Genomic DNA, 16,411 nt, shown 5'->3' with positions numbered 1-16,411 from the left:
TCAAGGACGGCAGGGGGGTTAGCGAGGGACCACCAAATGACCAAACAGCAGGCTACGTGGGGCAACCAGGCCGGTAGGGGGTTTAGTGAGGGATGACCAAACGACTGAACAGCAGGCTGTGTGGGGCAACCAGGCCAGCAGGGGAGGCAGTTGGGGGTGACCAGGCCGGCTGGAGGGGGGCAGTTGGGGGCGACCAGGCTGGCTGGAGGGGGGCAGTTGGGGGCGACCAGGCTGGCAGGGGGGCAGTAAGGGGCAACCAGGCCAGCGGGGGGGAGGGGGCAGTTGGGGGCGACCAGGCCAGCAGGGAGGCAGTAAGGGGTGATCAGACTGGCAGTCAGAGGCAATTAGGGGCGACCAGGCTGGCAGAGGGGGGCAGTTGGTGGTGACCAGGCTGGCGGGGGGGGGGGGGGCAGTGAGGGGTGACCAGGCCAGCGGGGGCAGGGGGAGTTAGGGGCGACCAGGCCAGCGGGGGCAGGGGAAGTTAGGGGCGACCAGGCCAGCAGGGAGGCAGTAAGGGGTGATCAGACTGGCAGTCAGAGGCAATTAGGGGCAACCAGGCTGGCAGAGGGGGGCAGTTGGTGGTGACCAGGCTGGCGGGGGGGGGGGGGCAGTGAGGGGTGACCAGGCCAGCGGGGGCAGGGGGAGTTAGGGGCGACCAGGCCTGCAGAGGGGGGCAGTTGGGGGCAACCAGGCTGGTGGGGGGGCAGTAAGGGGCGACCAGGCCGGCGGGGGGGGGGGGCAGTTGGGGGTGACCAGGCCGGCAGGCAGGTGAGCATTTATGAGCCAGCAGTCCCGGATTGTGAGAGGGATGTCCGGATTGAAGAGGGTGCAGGCTGGGCTGAGGGGACCACCCCCCCCCCCCGGCTCCGTGCACGAATTTCGTGCACCGGGCCTCTAGTCTACTATAATTGTTACCACCAGCACTCTCTGAGTTTCATGTTCTCAGTTTCTGAAATGGGGCAAAATACCTGTCTTGTCTCCTTTGTTCAGTCTTCCAAACAGGATTGTTTGTGATGATTATCATGTATAAAATAGCATTTTGTAAAATGTAAAAGACCATATAAAAATAGGGTTATTACGATTATAACTCAGGAGTGAACTGAATATACTATCTCTGCCATTTGAAATGACAGGGATGATTAATCTTCTCAAAATTTTTGGAAAATGATAACCAAATCCTAAAAGTCCTGAACATCTAGCTGAGGAAAACAGAATGTTCTTCAGGTTCTCAGAACTCCAAGTTCTTTTTTCCATAATATAATTGGAACCCCTAAGGGTTTATTGAATTCATAGTGTAAATGCAAAACAATAACAACAAAGTTGAAATGAAGGGAAAGATAGTTTCCCAGATGCCCACAAAACCGGGAACTTGTTACACAGCACAATGCAACAGAGGCTTACAAATTGAGTCCTGGGGGAGGACATAACTATATTTGTTACATGTGGACAGGAGACCAGAAGTTGGCCTTTTCTGTTCTGTGAAGTGCCATGTACATAAATTTGTAGACTGTCATTCCCTTTAACTCGAAACACTGATGAACAAACAGCTGGAGCAAAGCCACCTTCGGAACATGAGCAGCATTACTCAGATCACTGACCATTTCTCATTGCTCAAACAAACTCAGCTCTTAAACCACCAACTTGCTTAACTCCGAGTTGTTATTGTTAAATGCATGTCTTAACTGATGTCAGAGAATCTTAGGGAGGGGGGCTCCAAAACTCATCTAGACCCCAAAGGCCCCAATGCCAGAAGAGTCTTTTCCACACAGACCCTGGACATTTCAGGGACACGTCTCCCACCAGCGTGGCTGCCCCCTGGAATTACAGTTGACAAATACCACGGGTAACACAAGTCCCCTGCCCTAAGGCTTCCACCAGCTACAATAACATCACAGCCTTTTTTGCAGCCCTCTCCAAGGATTCCAAGAAGGATTTTTGTGCAGATACGAATTTCGAATTTCGTTCCCTTATCTCATTTAGAGGACAAAAGTCATTGTTCCTCTTTTTTTTTTTTTTAAAGCAAGTACATGACAGTGTTAACTCACTTTGAGTTTCTCATCAATAAACATCCTTAAAACTTTTAGCTGTCACTTGAATTTTGTCAACTTAAGTGTAGGACTTTACACTGACCTCTGTAAAATTTTGGCTTACCGGTTCTAGCACGTTATTGTGGTTAAGAGCGCAGGCTTGGTGTTAGATAACTGGTTCCTGCCCCACTGTGCCTCTTATTGGCTGTGGGACTTGAGTAAATAATTGAACATTTCTGTGCCTCTCCATCTACCTATCACATGGAATATTAACAGTATAGCCTCAGAGGGTCACTGTGAGGGTGAAATGAGGGAATCTACGTAACACATTTAGCATTCTGCCTGGCACATAGTAAGTGCCCAATAAATGTTACCTGTGGTTATTATTTAAAAATCTTTCCCGTCAACCTACACAGATCTTTTTTAAAGTCCTGTCTCTCTTTTACAGGATGTGTTAGCCATTTCTGCCAACTCTGAGCCACCCATGTTATAAAGCACATCCTTTGTGCTTTCATTTAAATTTTTAAATGAGAAAATTAGACAGAATAGCATTCAGCAAACAGATTCCTGAGGCTTACCAGGACGACCTCCTTCATGGTGGACACCAATCAGCTCAAAATCACTTGGTCAACCAGATGTGAATCTACTTAATTAACCCCAACTAGACAACAAGAAAATCATAAAAAGTCTCTGCCATATTTCTCCTGGAAATAAAAATCCACTTCATGGCATTCCCATAACCAATCAGATGAACTGTAAAAGTATGAAAGGATGTTAGAAATAGGAATGCTTTGTTCTTAGAGCTCATATCGGCTCTTAATATTCATCATAGCCATGGCTGGGTAGCTCAATTGGCTAGCTCGTTGTCTCAATACAACGAGGTTGAGGGTTTGATCCCCAGTCAGGCCACATAAATAAGTGGAAAAATCAATTGATGTTTCAACGGGTAGTGAGGGTGGGGGTGGGGGTGGGGGTGGTGATGATAGCAGCTATATGTAAAGCTCTGAGCCAAGCATTCTACATGGATTACCTACTTTAATTCTTCAAATAACCCTTTGAGGTTGGTGTTATGATCATCTCTCTCCTTTTTAAAAAAAAATATATTTTATTGATTTTTTTTACAGAGAGGAAGGGAGAGGGATAGAGAGTTAGAAACATCGATGAGAGAGAAACATCGATCAGCTGCCTCCTGCACACCTCCTACTGGTGATGTGCCCACAACCAAGGTACATGCCCTTGACCAGAATCGAACCTGGGACCCTTCAGTCCACAGGCCGACGCTCTATCCACTGAGCCAAATCTTCTCCTTTTTATAGAGAAGGAAACAGGTTTATGCCATATAGCTTGTAAATGGCTGATCTCGCATTCAAACCCAGGTCAATCAGATTCTAGAGCCCAAACTTTGTTCCAAGTGCTATAATATCTCCCTGTGGTGCTCAATGGCACGTTATGGCTATGTGAACTGTACAACGAGGGTCCAGTACCAGCCTCGCAGGCCCAGAAACTTGACACTGCCAGGATCCCAGAATTGACTAGACTTAGACATGGTGTCTCACCCTACAACATTCATAACGAACTGGGGCAGATGACAATTTACAATTAGTGATGTATCTATTCTACAGACCAGATACTCTCAACAGAGTGGCCAAAACATCTTCCCCTTCAGACAGTTCTACCTAAAAAAGCAAATTATGGTCACAAGGTATAAAAATAAGAGGCGTTTACTATAGGACTTGATGTTAACTTGAATTTCCCACAAAGGAGAGTTCTTGCTAACGGAGCTGAAACTTGAAGGCTGCCAAAATCCCCATTCCTTTGTGCAGGTATGGGTGCGGGGGGGGGGGGGGGGGGGGGGAGGGCGGGGGGGAGGGGCAGAGTCAGTGTTCATCTTTGGGTACTTCTGGTGATGACCAGTTCCCTTTCTGACACATTTGTGCTTTACTTCTGTTTAGGCCAGTCTGTGGCCTGGACACAATCACTCCCTTTAGGTGACCTTGGCCAACTCTGCTCTGATCGATCCTCCAGCATATTTATTATTTCCCTTGAGTAACCCCCACATCTTAGTCCATGCTAGACAGCTAGTAGCTCTCCTACTATCATTCTTATTTTTCTTTTTTTATCTCTTAAAGACATATCTACCATATTCAGTTGGTGAAAGTAGTACAAAAATAGAATTTAAGGTGTTCTTTTCTCTGTTTTCTGTTGACATTATTTTATCTCCTCCAAACATTGGTTTCAGCGGGGAAATGAGGCATAGGGAGGGTAATATGAGCAGAGAGAAGCGAAAGAAAAATGATTATTGACTTATTCTTAGTCCATGTTTTTTAATCTGTTATAAAATGCATGTGTTACTTTCATAGTTAAAATTCCAATTCAGTTTAAAAAATAAAACAGAAGTTACCTAGCTCAATAGTATAAGTAGTCTCCACAATATATTTCACTGGTTGTCTAGTTTACTCTTACACTCTTCCAGTAATAGAAACTCAGACTCTGAGGCAGTTCATTTCATCTCTGGATAACTCTATTAGGACAATCTTCATATTGTTAAGTCAAAATTTGCCTCTGTGTAGCTTCTACCCATGGCCTTAGTTCTATCACTTGGGGTCCCAAAGGACACATCTCATCCTATTCTCCTTAGACACTTAGAGACCCCACACCAGCATAGAGAGTAAACGAAGCATAATCCTACGTGTTCAGCTTGTCTTGTGGGCTAAATATTGTCTAGGTTTTATGAGAAGGATACTGAAAGATGACAGAAAGATATATGTGATGCATCTTTTCTAGACCATGACTCCTGAGGTTGAGCCAGACCACCATGGGTCTTCAAGGGTCAGTCATGGAAAGGTCCCCTGCCTGTTACAATACTCTCACTTATGAAAGAAGCAGGTAGCCAGACACTACTAAGGGCTCCAAACCACAGTACACGAAAAGGGCCCTGAGCACAGGGAATCGGGTCCTGGAACTAAAAATGGAATAGCCCTAAGCACAAACAAATCAGAGTCCCCAGGCACTGGGTGGGGAGGGGAGAGGAAGGGCTCAGTCACTTGTTGATTTTCAACATTCCTACCTAGTACACGCACCCGTGAGCGATGCTCTCATTCTGACCACAGCGCACCATTAGTCAGATAAACAGACTTCCCACAGAGAAGACCAGGGAAGAAAATGCAAAGATTTAAGTGTGGGAATATCACTGATGCTAACCCAAAGCTTGAGAACTGGAAAGTGAAAGCTACTGGAAATGAAGTGAAACCACGTGCTGGGGAAGGATAGAATGTGAAAATGAAATGAGCATTTTCAATGAAGCACACTTCTCGTTGCCCCCGGTCACTCAGGACACATACTGGGAGTTTCTGTGGCACATTCAGAATTCTGTTTGGTAAAGGGACCCACCTATTCCCTTTTGACAACCTTGTCATGAATACCTGGGGAATAACTCACTCGGCTCACAGTGATAATGATCACAAGCACGTCTCCTCGCTTTTGCAGAGGCTGTGGAGATGACGGAGCACTTTCCCAAGTATGTTCTCACTGAACCCTCACACATACTCTGGGAGGTGGAGATTCTGTGAACTTGTTACAGGTAAAGAAACTGAAACTGCTGTAAATTCAAATCCCCCCTCCCTCCCTGATACCACAGCAGCTGGAGCTGCTACCACACCCACCCAGACTTCACTGATGACAACCAGGGCACACACGTGATCACTTTACTACCTTCATTAGCCGAGGCCTAGTCACCCAGACCAGCAAGGCCAGTTTCTGCAATGACTCATGTCTACACACACAAGGTTGTGCTATCATCCCTAACATCTTAGCAATAAAACACACGTGGGCATGAACGTTGTGCAGGGCAGCCAACGCATTTGCCCCTGCTGTATTTGAATATGGCAACACGAGTACTGATCACCTTTATATTCGGGCGTGGCATATGGAAACTCTGGTTCCACTGTTACCAGGCCTCAACTTCTCTAACTCTAGAGCCATTTAAAAAATATTCCTAGAGTGTGTTTCACTCAAATTAGTATAGCCCGATGAAATTTCAGGCCAAATCAGGAAAGAGATCATGTGCTACATTCCTTGGAGGTACATTACAGCCGGGCAAGCTGCTTCCTGCAACACCCATTTAAAAAGATTAGCAGGAGGAAGAAAACCAAGGTTACAATAAAAGAATTACCACCAAAAGTTCCCAGTATAATTCCTGTCTTTGAAGCCTAAACACAGCATCTTCTAACTTGAGAGGAGTTAAGGCATATGTATCCAAAGGGCAGCTGAACCCAGAGGGTATAGAATATTTTGTAGATTTAAAGGGGACTTTTACATTTTTCAATGTAGTCAAGCTAAATATTTCCCTTTCTCCTTTTCCTCACTTTGGATCTTCCAAATGCTAAAGAAAAATGAAGTGAATAAGACAACAAAGAACATTTTAAAGTTCTTCTGGAAAACCTCAACTTTTTGAAGGGAAACTTGGTGGGAGGGCCAATCTCCCTGAGGGAGCACCAGTGAAGCTGTGGAAATACGAGGCCCTGAGAGCCAGAGACAGCACCCATCCAAGGCCACAGCAGGGCCGGTCAGCAGTGGTGGCTGTGCGCTAGGTCATTGCCCCTGTGGTTTTCAGACACCATCATTAGTGTCACGGTGCCTAGCACGCTGCCGGGCTCACACAGCTTCTGTACGTATTTTCCCACTGAAATCAGATGAAATGGAAACAGGCTTCCCTTTGTCCCAAAGTGTTAGACACTGATGTACGCGAGTAGAATTATTCTCTATTGGAATCAAGGAGAAATAAGTACTCTTTGGAATCTAATATCCTTAAGTCTTGCAATGTTAAGGATGAGTAAACCCCCCTCATATATCAGAGTCCCTGAACTGAGTCATCCATCGTAAAAGAGGAAAGGATCTTCACCAAGTGCTACAGCCTAGAGAATAGCATCAACCATTCAACCACTTCAGGCTTCACCTCAAGACAAGCCCATCAAAAGCCTCCTCAAATTCCATTCAACTCAGAAAAAAGTTTACCTTGAAACTGCCCTTAGGGTTTGCTTGTGGGGTGCTGGCTACCAAACTGCGCCTACACATCGTACCTAATACAGCACAGCCTATCACAACACAGACTGGACACACATCTAGAGTATAAAGCACAATGCCGAAGAGGTTTGAATGGAGATGCTAGAATGCATGGCACAGACCTAGGAGGGTCAGTTGGCCCGAATTCAAGCTCCACTCTTTTCCAGCTGAGGGGCCATGGATGCATTATTTCACCTCCCTGAGCCTTGGTGTTTTCATCTGGAAACTGAGAGGCTTAAAGTGGTTGACCTTGAAGATCCTTTCTAACTTCTAACACTCCATGGCTCTGTGAAGAAAAGCAACTGAAATTAAACCTTTTATTGCTTACACGCTACAGAGAAAGCAGGTTGATGCATCGACAGGTCACAAAGACATGGATCCTATTAGCAAAAGCTCTGCCCTTTCTGTGGCTGAAAGGAATGAGAAGAATATTTTGGTTTTCAAATTGGGAAAAGGTTTGGTTTGGACTTCTCTCTAAAAAGCAGCATGTCTCCGCAGCAGAAATGATGCCAGTAGCCACAAGCTGGGTCATTGCATTTAGTGAGGAAGGCCCAAAACGCAGGACACAAATTTCTTAATTACCATTACTATAACCTTCACCACCCTTGTTTTTCTTGGGGACTCTCCTGGTCAGGTAATCTGAGTTAGATTCGACCCAATTTATAACATTTGAGACTTTTCCCACTGTAGGTAAGATTACATGCTATTTAAAGAAATCTCTTGGGGGATGAGGAAATATGTTGTTTTTCTTTTAAATATTATACTGTATATCAATTCCAAATGTTAACCGAGCTTTTAAAGAAAAACATGAGTTCCCTAAAAATAGCCTGTCTACAATGCCTCTTATATTTGGCACTTCATACACAGAGTGTAAGTTGCCTAGCATGTAATTAGAAACAAAATAGTATTTGGTGAACACAGCTAAAAAATAAATGTAAATGTCCCCAAAACATTAATCAAATTTTAATTAGTGTGAGCTGCATTGCTACTTTAAAGTTATAAACTCAAATGAGCTCTTAAATCCAGTTTTAAAAATCTGTGGTAACCAAATATCAAATCCAGAGGTCCAGTTTCAGTCTTCAATTTCCTCTGACCACTTGCATTATTTGCTGAAAATCTTCCCGATCTTGATCATGTCTCTACACAGTACTTCATTTTCTACATCTTCCTCGCTAGGATATTCTTATTTGTCTCTTTCTCCTCCTACCACCACTTCTTCATGAATCTCAAAATTCAGTGGCTACCCTCTGCGCCTTTCTCTTTCAATATCTTTCTTTTAGTCTCATCTTTGGACTTGGCAACCTCTGGCTGTGTTTACTCCTAACTCAGTATGAATAACATCCTAACCTTAACCACTAAACTTGACCCTCTCATGTGAGTTTCAGTTTTCTTTCTCCTCCACTGCATGGGAGACAACTTTACCATTTTGCCTCATCATTATTTCAAAGTTGGAAGCTATACAAAACTGAATCAAGCAAGAAAAAAACCATAGTGGAATGGACTGAAATTGGAGGTATCAGAATGAATTCATGATTTCTAAAATATGAATGTGTATGTGTGTGTGTGTGTGTTCCCAACTTTGTCTATTGAAAGGGCCAAGAAGCAAAGACATCTCAACAGTAACAAGTACACTTACTCCCCTAAAGTTGGTCTCTAATACCATTTCCACTACAAAAACCTTAGGATTCTTGGAGAAATTGGCGACTTGAGAGCTGAGAAATGATAGGTACAAGATGAGCTTAAGATAACCTATTATGCCAAGAAGTAAGGAAGGTCTAAAAAATAAATAAATAAAAAGAATGGTGGGCATATAATACAAGAACACACAGGCTAAATCTGGGACAATTTGAGCACCAAAATAATTCAGTACAGTGTTAACCACTGAAAAGAACAGGAATCCAGGAGTCCAGACTGGTAAGGAATGAATCGATCAACTGATCAATGAATGGATAGATGGAGAGATGAGGAGAAGAGAGAGCTCTCTTGTTTAGAGAAAAATGTCTAGAGATAACTGGCAAATGTGTAGGGAATGTCAGAGTTGGAAAATCATGATTTTGCAGCTATTTTTAAAGCTTGGACTATGCAAGAATCATCTGTGTGGATGAGGAGGAGCAAAATATTTGCTTTCCACTGACTGCTTAGTGCTTGCAAAGGAAAAAGTAGTAACTATGTAGAGAAAAAACTAGATACTACCTGACTTAGTGGTCAAAATTTCCATCATCAATGAGGGGTAGATGGACATTGTATGCCATAGATATGATAACTTGAGAAGAATAAAACATCACCTGGCTGACAAGTCATAATCTGAATCTAATCATGAGGAAACAACCAAGTTTTAAAAGGCATGGGGGAGCCAAAACTGGTTTGGCTCCGTGGATAGAGCTTCGGCCTGCGGACTGAAGGGTCCCGGGTTCGATTCCGGTCAAGGGCATGTACCTTGGTTGTAGGCAAATCCCCAGTGGGGGGTGTGCAAGAGGCAGCTGATCGATGTTTCTCTCTCATCGATGTTTCTGACTCTCTATCCCTCTCCCTTCCTCTCTGTAAAAAATCAATAAAATATATTTTAAAAATAAAATAAAATAAAAGGCATGGGGGAGAGGAGACCCATATTCTTCAAAAATGTCAAAGTCATAAAAGTTAAAAAAAGACTATGGATATATTTCTGATTAAAGGAGACTAAAGCGACATGACAGCTACTTGCAATACCTAATCTAGATTGAATCCTGTGCAAAAGGGAAAAAATGCTATAAAGGACACTATTGGGTAACTAGGTCAATTGACAAAACTGGAATACAAATGGTAGATTAAATCAAATTTACTGAAGTTGAGAACTCTGCAATGATTGTATAAGAGAATATCTCCTTTTTTGGAAATACATACTGATGTATTTGGGAGTGAAGAACAAAGATGAATGTAATTTATCCTCAAATATATCAAAAATATATTATGTATATGTATATCACATGTAGATAGATGATTGATAGGTAGTTAGGTAGGTAGGTAAACAGAATAAATTATAAATCAAGTGTGGTAAAATATTTGCAATAGTTGAATCTGGGTAAAGGTATTGGAGTGCTATTTTTATTCTTGTAATTCTTCTGTACTTCCAAATTAAAAGTAAAAAAACCAACCACACAAGTGAACCTAGATTGAAACTGTTTATCCCAGCTTCCAAGCAAGATGCCTCTATCTCCCATTGACTTTATTCTGCCAAGCAAGCTTGAAACATTGTACTTGTTCTCAAGACTCTCACTTTTCAAAGCCATTGCACCATACATTACAAATAGCCTCTGCAATGCTTCACATCTGTCCCATTTTTTGAATCCCCACCACCATCATCCTATTTCATATGTTTATCATTTTATAACATCCACAGATTCATCACTCCAGCACTAGGCTCTCTCCAAAACATCTTGCATTTATGTAACACACTAGAGGCCCATTGCACGAAATTCATGCACTCGGCATAGGGGGGGTCCCCTCAGCCCGGATTGCGAGAGGGCACAGGCCAGGTTGAGGGACCCCACCAGTGCATGATCAGAGCTGGAGAGGGACGCGGGAGATTGGCCAGCCGGGGAGGGATCTGTGGGAGGGCTCCAGGGTATGTCCGGCCTATCTCGCTCAGTCTCAATTGGCCGAACCCCAGCAGCAAGCTAACCTACCAGTAAGAGCATCTGCCCCCTGGTAGTCAGTGCAAAAGGGAAAAAATGCTATAAAGGACACTATTGGGTAACTAGGTCAATTGTGATGGTCGACTGATTGACTATCTTCCTTGGTGGTCAGTGCACGTATAGCGAGCAGTTGAACAGCCTTAGCATATCATTAGCATATTATGCTTTGATTGGCTGAATGGCTGACCGGAAGACCAGACACTTAGCATATTAGGCTTTTATTATATAGGATTTGTCCCCCAACAATATGAATTCTATTCTGTCACTCATCTACTCCAATTTTCCACAATGGACTTTATATTGTTCAACATAAATTAATAAATCAAACATCAAATAAGTGCCTAACTTCTTAGCCTAACTTAAAAAAATTAGTTGCAAAATAGTGCATTTTCGTTGTAGAAAATAGATGAAAATATCAAAGAGTGCAAAGAAGAAAATCAAAATAACTCACTCTCAGAATAGGAGCATAACCACTAATAGCTTGTTGTGTGTTCTCCCTGACTTTTTCCTCATAATAAATCTATTTTATAAAATTGTGATCATACTGCATATTCTGTTTTATAAACTAGATTTTTCACTCCACTCTATACCATGAATATTTCCCCATTTCAATACACATTTCTATACATGATTTTTACACATGATTTTTAATAGCTATAGAGCTATTATTATACCCTTATAATCTAACTTATTTAATCAGGTCTCTGTGGGGTTTTGTTTTCCAATTTTTCATTTGAATAAACAGCATAAATAAAAATATTTTACATACATATTTTTACTCAACTCAATGATTTCCTTAGGATAAATGGCTGGATTTTTAAAACTTAAATTAGATCACATCTTCTACTACGTACTGTATACAAACACACTATGAGTTTTTTCACTCATATGCTCTTATTCCCTTTCTCATGTTGCCTTCAGGCCTCCTCTATGCCAATCCAAATCAGAAGCGGGCAGCATATCTTAAATGTGTTTGTATCAGAAGTCCTCAGAAAAGGATCTTGTTGTGTATTTTTTTTAATCATTGATCATTTTGATCATTGAATGACTGACATCCTATGTATTCTTCCAGGCCTCAAAAAGTCGCCCTCCTCCACAGAGTCTCCCTATAACCTCCACAGGCCACCGCTGTCACTCCTTCATATTTTCTCTCTCATTGACAAGCAGGTGACAAGTACCTGCGTCTCCACTTGGCAGTAGGAGAAGCATGACATGAAAAGGTGACTAGCTCACCAATGGTCTGATGCTGAGTCCCTGAGTAGGGTCTATGGTCTATGCCCTAAGACGAGCCACGAGAAAAGAGTTGCGTGGGAATTGATTTGTGATACTAGACCTGTCCTGGTTAGGCCTCAACGTCTGATGAAAGCACAAGCTGACCAGGCCAGCTTACAGTTAAAACCAGATGGCTTAAAATTCATTATATGCACGAGTACCTCAGGCTAACAAATCCTCTGCCCAAAAATATCAAGATTCAACAACTGTCCTTTTCCTTGCTTTCTGTAGATGTGTTTACTAGAACTGTGCTACAATGTCTAACTGAGCAGGGCTTCACAGAGCCTGCTTCGGTCAATAGGTACAAATGATTTACATTTATAAGATCAATACATTATATATTAATAGGGACTCCTGAAGTGTGGGAAAATGCTTGAGAAAAGGTTTTTCTCTTAAATAGTTCCAATAGGGAACTTCCTATGGGATTTCATGTTAAAAACGGATTTGGGAGGCATGAGAATAGCAGTGAAGCTGCGATACTTAGCAAAGCAGTTAGTTGCCGTTAAAACAGCTACAGAGAAAATCATTGTTTTACTTTACGGAGTTCCTCCAAGGGAACTTTTAAGCATAAATTAAGTCCTGGGCAAAGCCATCAGTGAAGCTGCCTTTGAGACTCATGAAAGGAAAGGTTTCTGAGGATTAAGTTAGAGAACACACTTGCGAAATTTGGTTCCTCGGAATTTTGGAGGCTGTTGAAGAAGCTTCTGCAGTTATAGCTTATGCACATTATTTATAATTTTAAAACGAATCTGCAACGGGTAACACTTAAAAGCAATGACACAGAGCGGCCTTCTCCAAGATGGACAAGTTCCGTCTCTCAAAGGGGGGGTTAGAAGGAAGTAGTTAATATCGCTGCAGTAATCCCCAAATCAAAGCCTCCGTCCCACGGCCGTGTTCTCAGGCCGGACACTGAGATTGGTTTCATGGACAAGGAAGGTGCCACAAAAGAAATGATTAAAAACAACACGAAGACGATTACTCCTTTGTGACTCCCGCCGGAGAGCCTGAAATCTGAGCAGAATTCATCTCGGTTTCTCTAATGAATTCCTCCGCTGCTGTCATGCGGTTAATTCTCCACATTTTCTACTACTCTGATTATTAAAAAAAAAAAAAAAAAAAAAAAAAAGAGTAAAAAGGAAAAGGAGCCAGCCAATATAAACATCAAAGGGTACTCCCACTTCTGTGGCCTTCAGATACTTTCCAGAGCTGGATTGTGGGGACAAAAGAGGCTGTGGGAAGGGAAGGGGGAGGCTGCTTTCTGTTTTCTCTGGGAGACAATGGGCCAAACCTGGCCAACAAAGCCAGGGGCATGTTTCCTATCACTAGGCAGCAAGGCTTTCTGGGGAAGCTGGATGCTCCCCCGGCGCAGCCCGGGACAGACCCCAGCTCTTGCCCAGGAATGGTGTGTGGAGGATGCGAGCTGGGCCCTCCCTGAATTCAGAGTCTAGCTGCAGACATCCTCCCCTGGGCCTCAGACCAAAACACTGGAGGGGGAGGGATGGAGGAGGGAGGCAACTTGAGAAACTTAAAACCAGCATAACTTTTCATTTCCTGAACTTAAAGCAAATAACTGTTTGTGGTATTTACTGGAGTTGGAGGTTTTTTTTTCCTTTGGCCAAGCCTGTGGACTCCACAAAAGACTGAAGAGGAGATTGGTCTGAAGTTAATAAGATAAGTCTGAAGGGGCATAAATGTAAAAATCTATTGCTTGGATACAAGAGAGAAAACTATTCCATGACTACGTGCAGGATGAGAATGACCAGGCTGAGCAAGAGTTCGTGTGAAAGAGATCTCGGGGTTTTAGATGACTGTGGACATTACATTCGCCAACAGTGTGACTTGGCTGCTGAAAAACCCAATACAATTTAAGGCCAGGTTAGCAGAAGTATAGTGTTCAGAGTATGGAAAAAAACAGTCCCCGGGCTCCGCACTGGTCTAGACAGGGCTGGAGTGTGGCCGCATTCCGGGGGCCAAGCCTTAAGGAACACCCAAGAAAACTGGAGCATGTCTAGAGTGTCCCAGGAAGAGAAAGGGTGGAAATCATGTCATATGAGGAATAACTGGAGAAATGATGATTGTTCCCTGGGAAAGAACTTCCTGGGCAGGTTAGCTATCTGTTAAGATCCAGAGAGCTGTTCTGTGGAAGAGAGAGCAAACTTATCTCCCCGACTCCAAAGGGCAGACAAATGGGCAGAAATTATATAACAAAATAACTTTCTAACAATTCAAACTGTTACAAAATGGAGTAGGCTATCTCGTGTAACATTTACTTCTCCGGTATTAGAAGGAGTCGAATCTAATGAACACCTAATGTCAGGGATGTTATAATTGAATATTCCAGCATCAAGTAGGAGACTGGGCTCCATGCCTCCTTAGATTCTTTCATACTTAAAGATGCTAAGTCTGCGAACTACAGGATGAGATAGAAATAACATCTACACTAATAAAAGAGAAATATGTAAATTGACTGTACCTTCGTGACACCCACCAGCCAATCAGGAGTGAGTATGGAAATTAACCCAACAAAGATGGCGGGTTAATTTGCATATGCAGGCGCTGAGCAGCTGGAGCAGTGCAGAATGCCTGTGTCCTCGCCTTCGCTCCGGGCCTCTGGGCAGCATGGGAAGGCAGAAAGGCAGCTCCGGCCAGAGCAAAGGCGGTGCTGGCAGCCAGGGGAAGGAAGGCCCATTCTTGCATGAATCTTCGTGCATCGGGTCTCTAATTTAAAATAAAACACACCAGCCCTGGCAGGTGTGGTTCAGTTGGTTGGAGCGGCCTCCCATGCACTGCAAGGTCGAGGGTTTGGGGTGCATGCAGGAGGCAATCTATCAATGTGTCTCTCTCACATCAATGTATCTTTCTCACCTCTATTTCTCTCTTTCTTTCTCCCTTTCCCCCTCCCCCTTCCTCCCTCTCTAAAATCAATTTTTTATTTTATTTTTTTTTAAAGGCACTTATCGTTTGCTTAAACCCTTCATGTCAGTATAAATTTGCTCACAGGCATTCAATCATTCCACTTCAGTTCCTTGGGTTTGTATTATGAGTGAATAAGGAAAACCATCCTCCAGGTATGGTCTTCAACTGAAGAAAGCATTATTTTTAGGAATTCCAACATTCTAACACCCTTTCTAACATACTTATTAGCCTGTCGTGCCTTTCAGATATCTTATCTTCAGACACACTAAATGCCAAAAAAAGCCAAACTCCTTGAGAGTGGGGTCTACATCTTATTCACCTTTGTACTCCTAGGGCCAAGCACAGAGCTTGACATGGAGTAGATGCTCAAAACTATTTGCTGACTGTGCCAGGTGCTATGGATACAGCAATAAGCCAAACAGCCCTGGCCTTGGCTATCATGGAACTTATAGTCCAGTTGGGAGCCACCAATATCAAACAGAAAGCCATACAAATAAACTCATAATATCACAATAAATACCATGAACAAAAAATAAAGAGAAGAATGAGGAAGTATGAGGGAAATCTAATTTTCTTAAGGGAATGATCTTCACACTGAGTAATGAAAGGGCACAGGAGGTGGCCAGGTGAAGATCGAGGGAAGGAAGACATTTTCACGGAGAAGAAAGAACATGTATAAAGGTGTTGAGAGGTGGAAAGAGTGAAGGAGAAGCGGAGGCAGGGCCAGGCAGAGCTTTGTAGACCACACTATTATTTCTGGGTTTAATCCTAAGTGCAAACGGAAGCCAAACAAATATATGTATATTTTAAGCAGGGAAACGATAGAAAACCATCACCCTGCTGCTGTGTTGAAACAGCATGTTTTAATCCATTCGTGGGTCATGAAATGAATTTAGTTGATCATGCCCAGAATGAAAAAGGAGTAGAATTTTTTTTTTTAATATCAAACTGCATCACACAGAGTAAAGGTCTTATTTTATGAATCTTTTGTTCCAGATTTACATATATATATATATATATATATATATATATATATATATATATATATATATATATATATGTACTGGGGTATCATAAATGTATTGTGGGGGTGGGGGGTGAGGGGACTCAGTCAAAAAAGTTTGAAAGCCGCTAGAGGGAATCAAGCAGGGAGACCAGTTAGGAGGTAAGTGAAGTAGTCAAGAATGAAGTAGTCAAGATGGTAAATATATTGCCAAGTGGACAGATTCAACAGGTCCTGGAGACAGACATTCAGAAGGACCTGTGATTGTATTTCCAGGGCGGAGAAAAGGGAGAAGTCAAGGATGACTCAGGTTTCTAGCGTCCATTAACTTGAAAAATATGTTAATGAAGATGGCACAGTAAATCTAGCTAAAATTATAGTTCTCTTTAAATTTAACTGTGTGGCGGGGGGGGGGGGGGGGGGGGAATCTATCCTACCTGTTTAAAACAGTAAAAACATAG

General features: G+C 42.8%; 1 protein-coding gene across 3 annotated transcripts in view; it reads right to left on the bottom strand.

Annotated features, from left to right (window-relative positions):
- Positions 1–16,411, bottom strand: part of RAD51B (RAD51 paralog B) — a 514,016-nt gene that overhangs the window by 239,099 nt on the left and 258,506 nt on the right. Inside the window, exon 8 of one of the 3 annotated variants that reach the window (XM_079768332.1) lies at positions 11,574–14,749. The exons of the other annotated variants lie outside the window; for them this stretch is intronic. Within the exon in view, the coding sequence (XP_079624458.1) occupies positions 14,546–14,749 (204 nt within the window). The 3' untranslated portion in view covers positions 11,574–14,545. Of the gene's footprint in view, positions 1–11,573; positions 14,750–16,411 lie in introns of those variants that run through there. 3 annotated transcript variants of the gene reach the window in all.

Source organism: Cnephaeus nilssonii, assembly GCF_951640355.1.
Source record: "Cnephaeus nilssonii genome assembly, chromosome: 4".
NCBI classification, from domain to species: domain Eukaryota; kingdom Metazoa; phylum Chordata; class Mammalia; order Chiroptera; family Vespertilionidae; genus Cnephaeus; species Cnephaeus nilssonii.
This window is presented reverse-complemented; position numbering and strand designations above follow the sequence as displayed.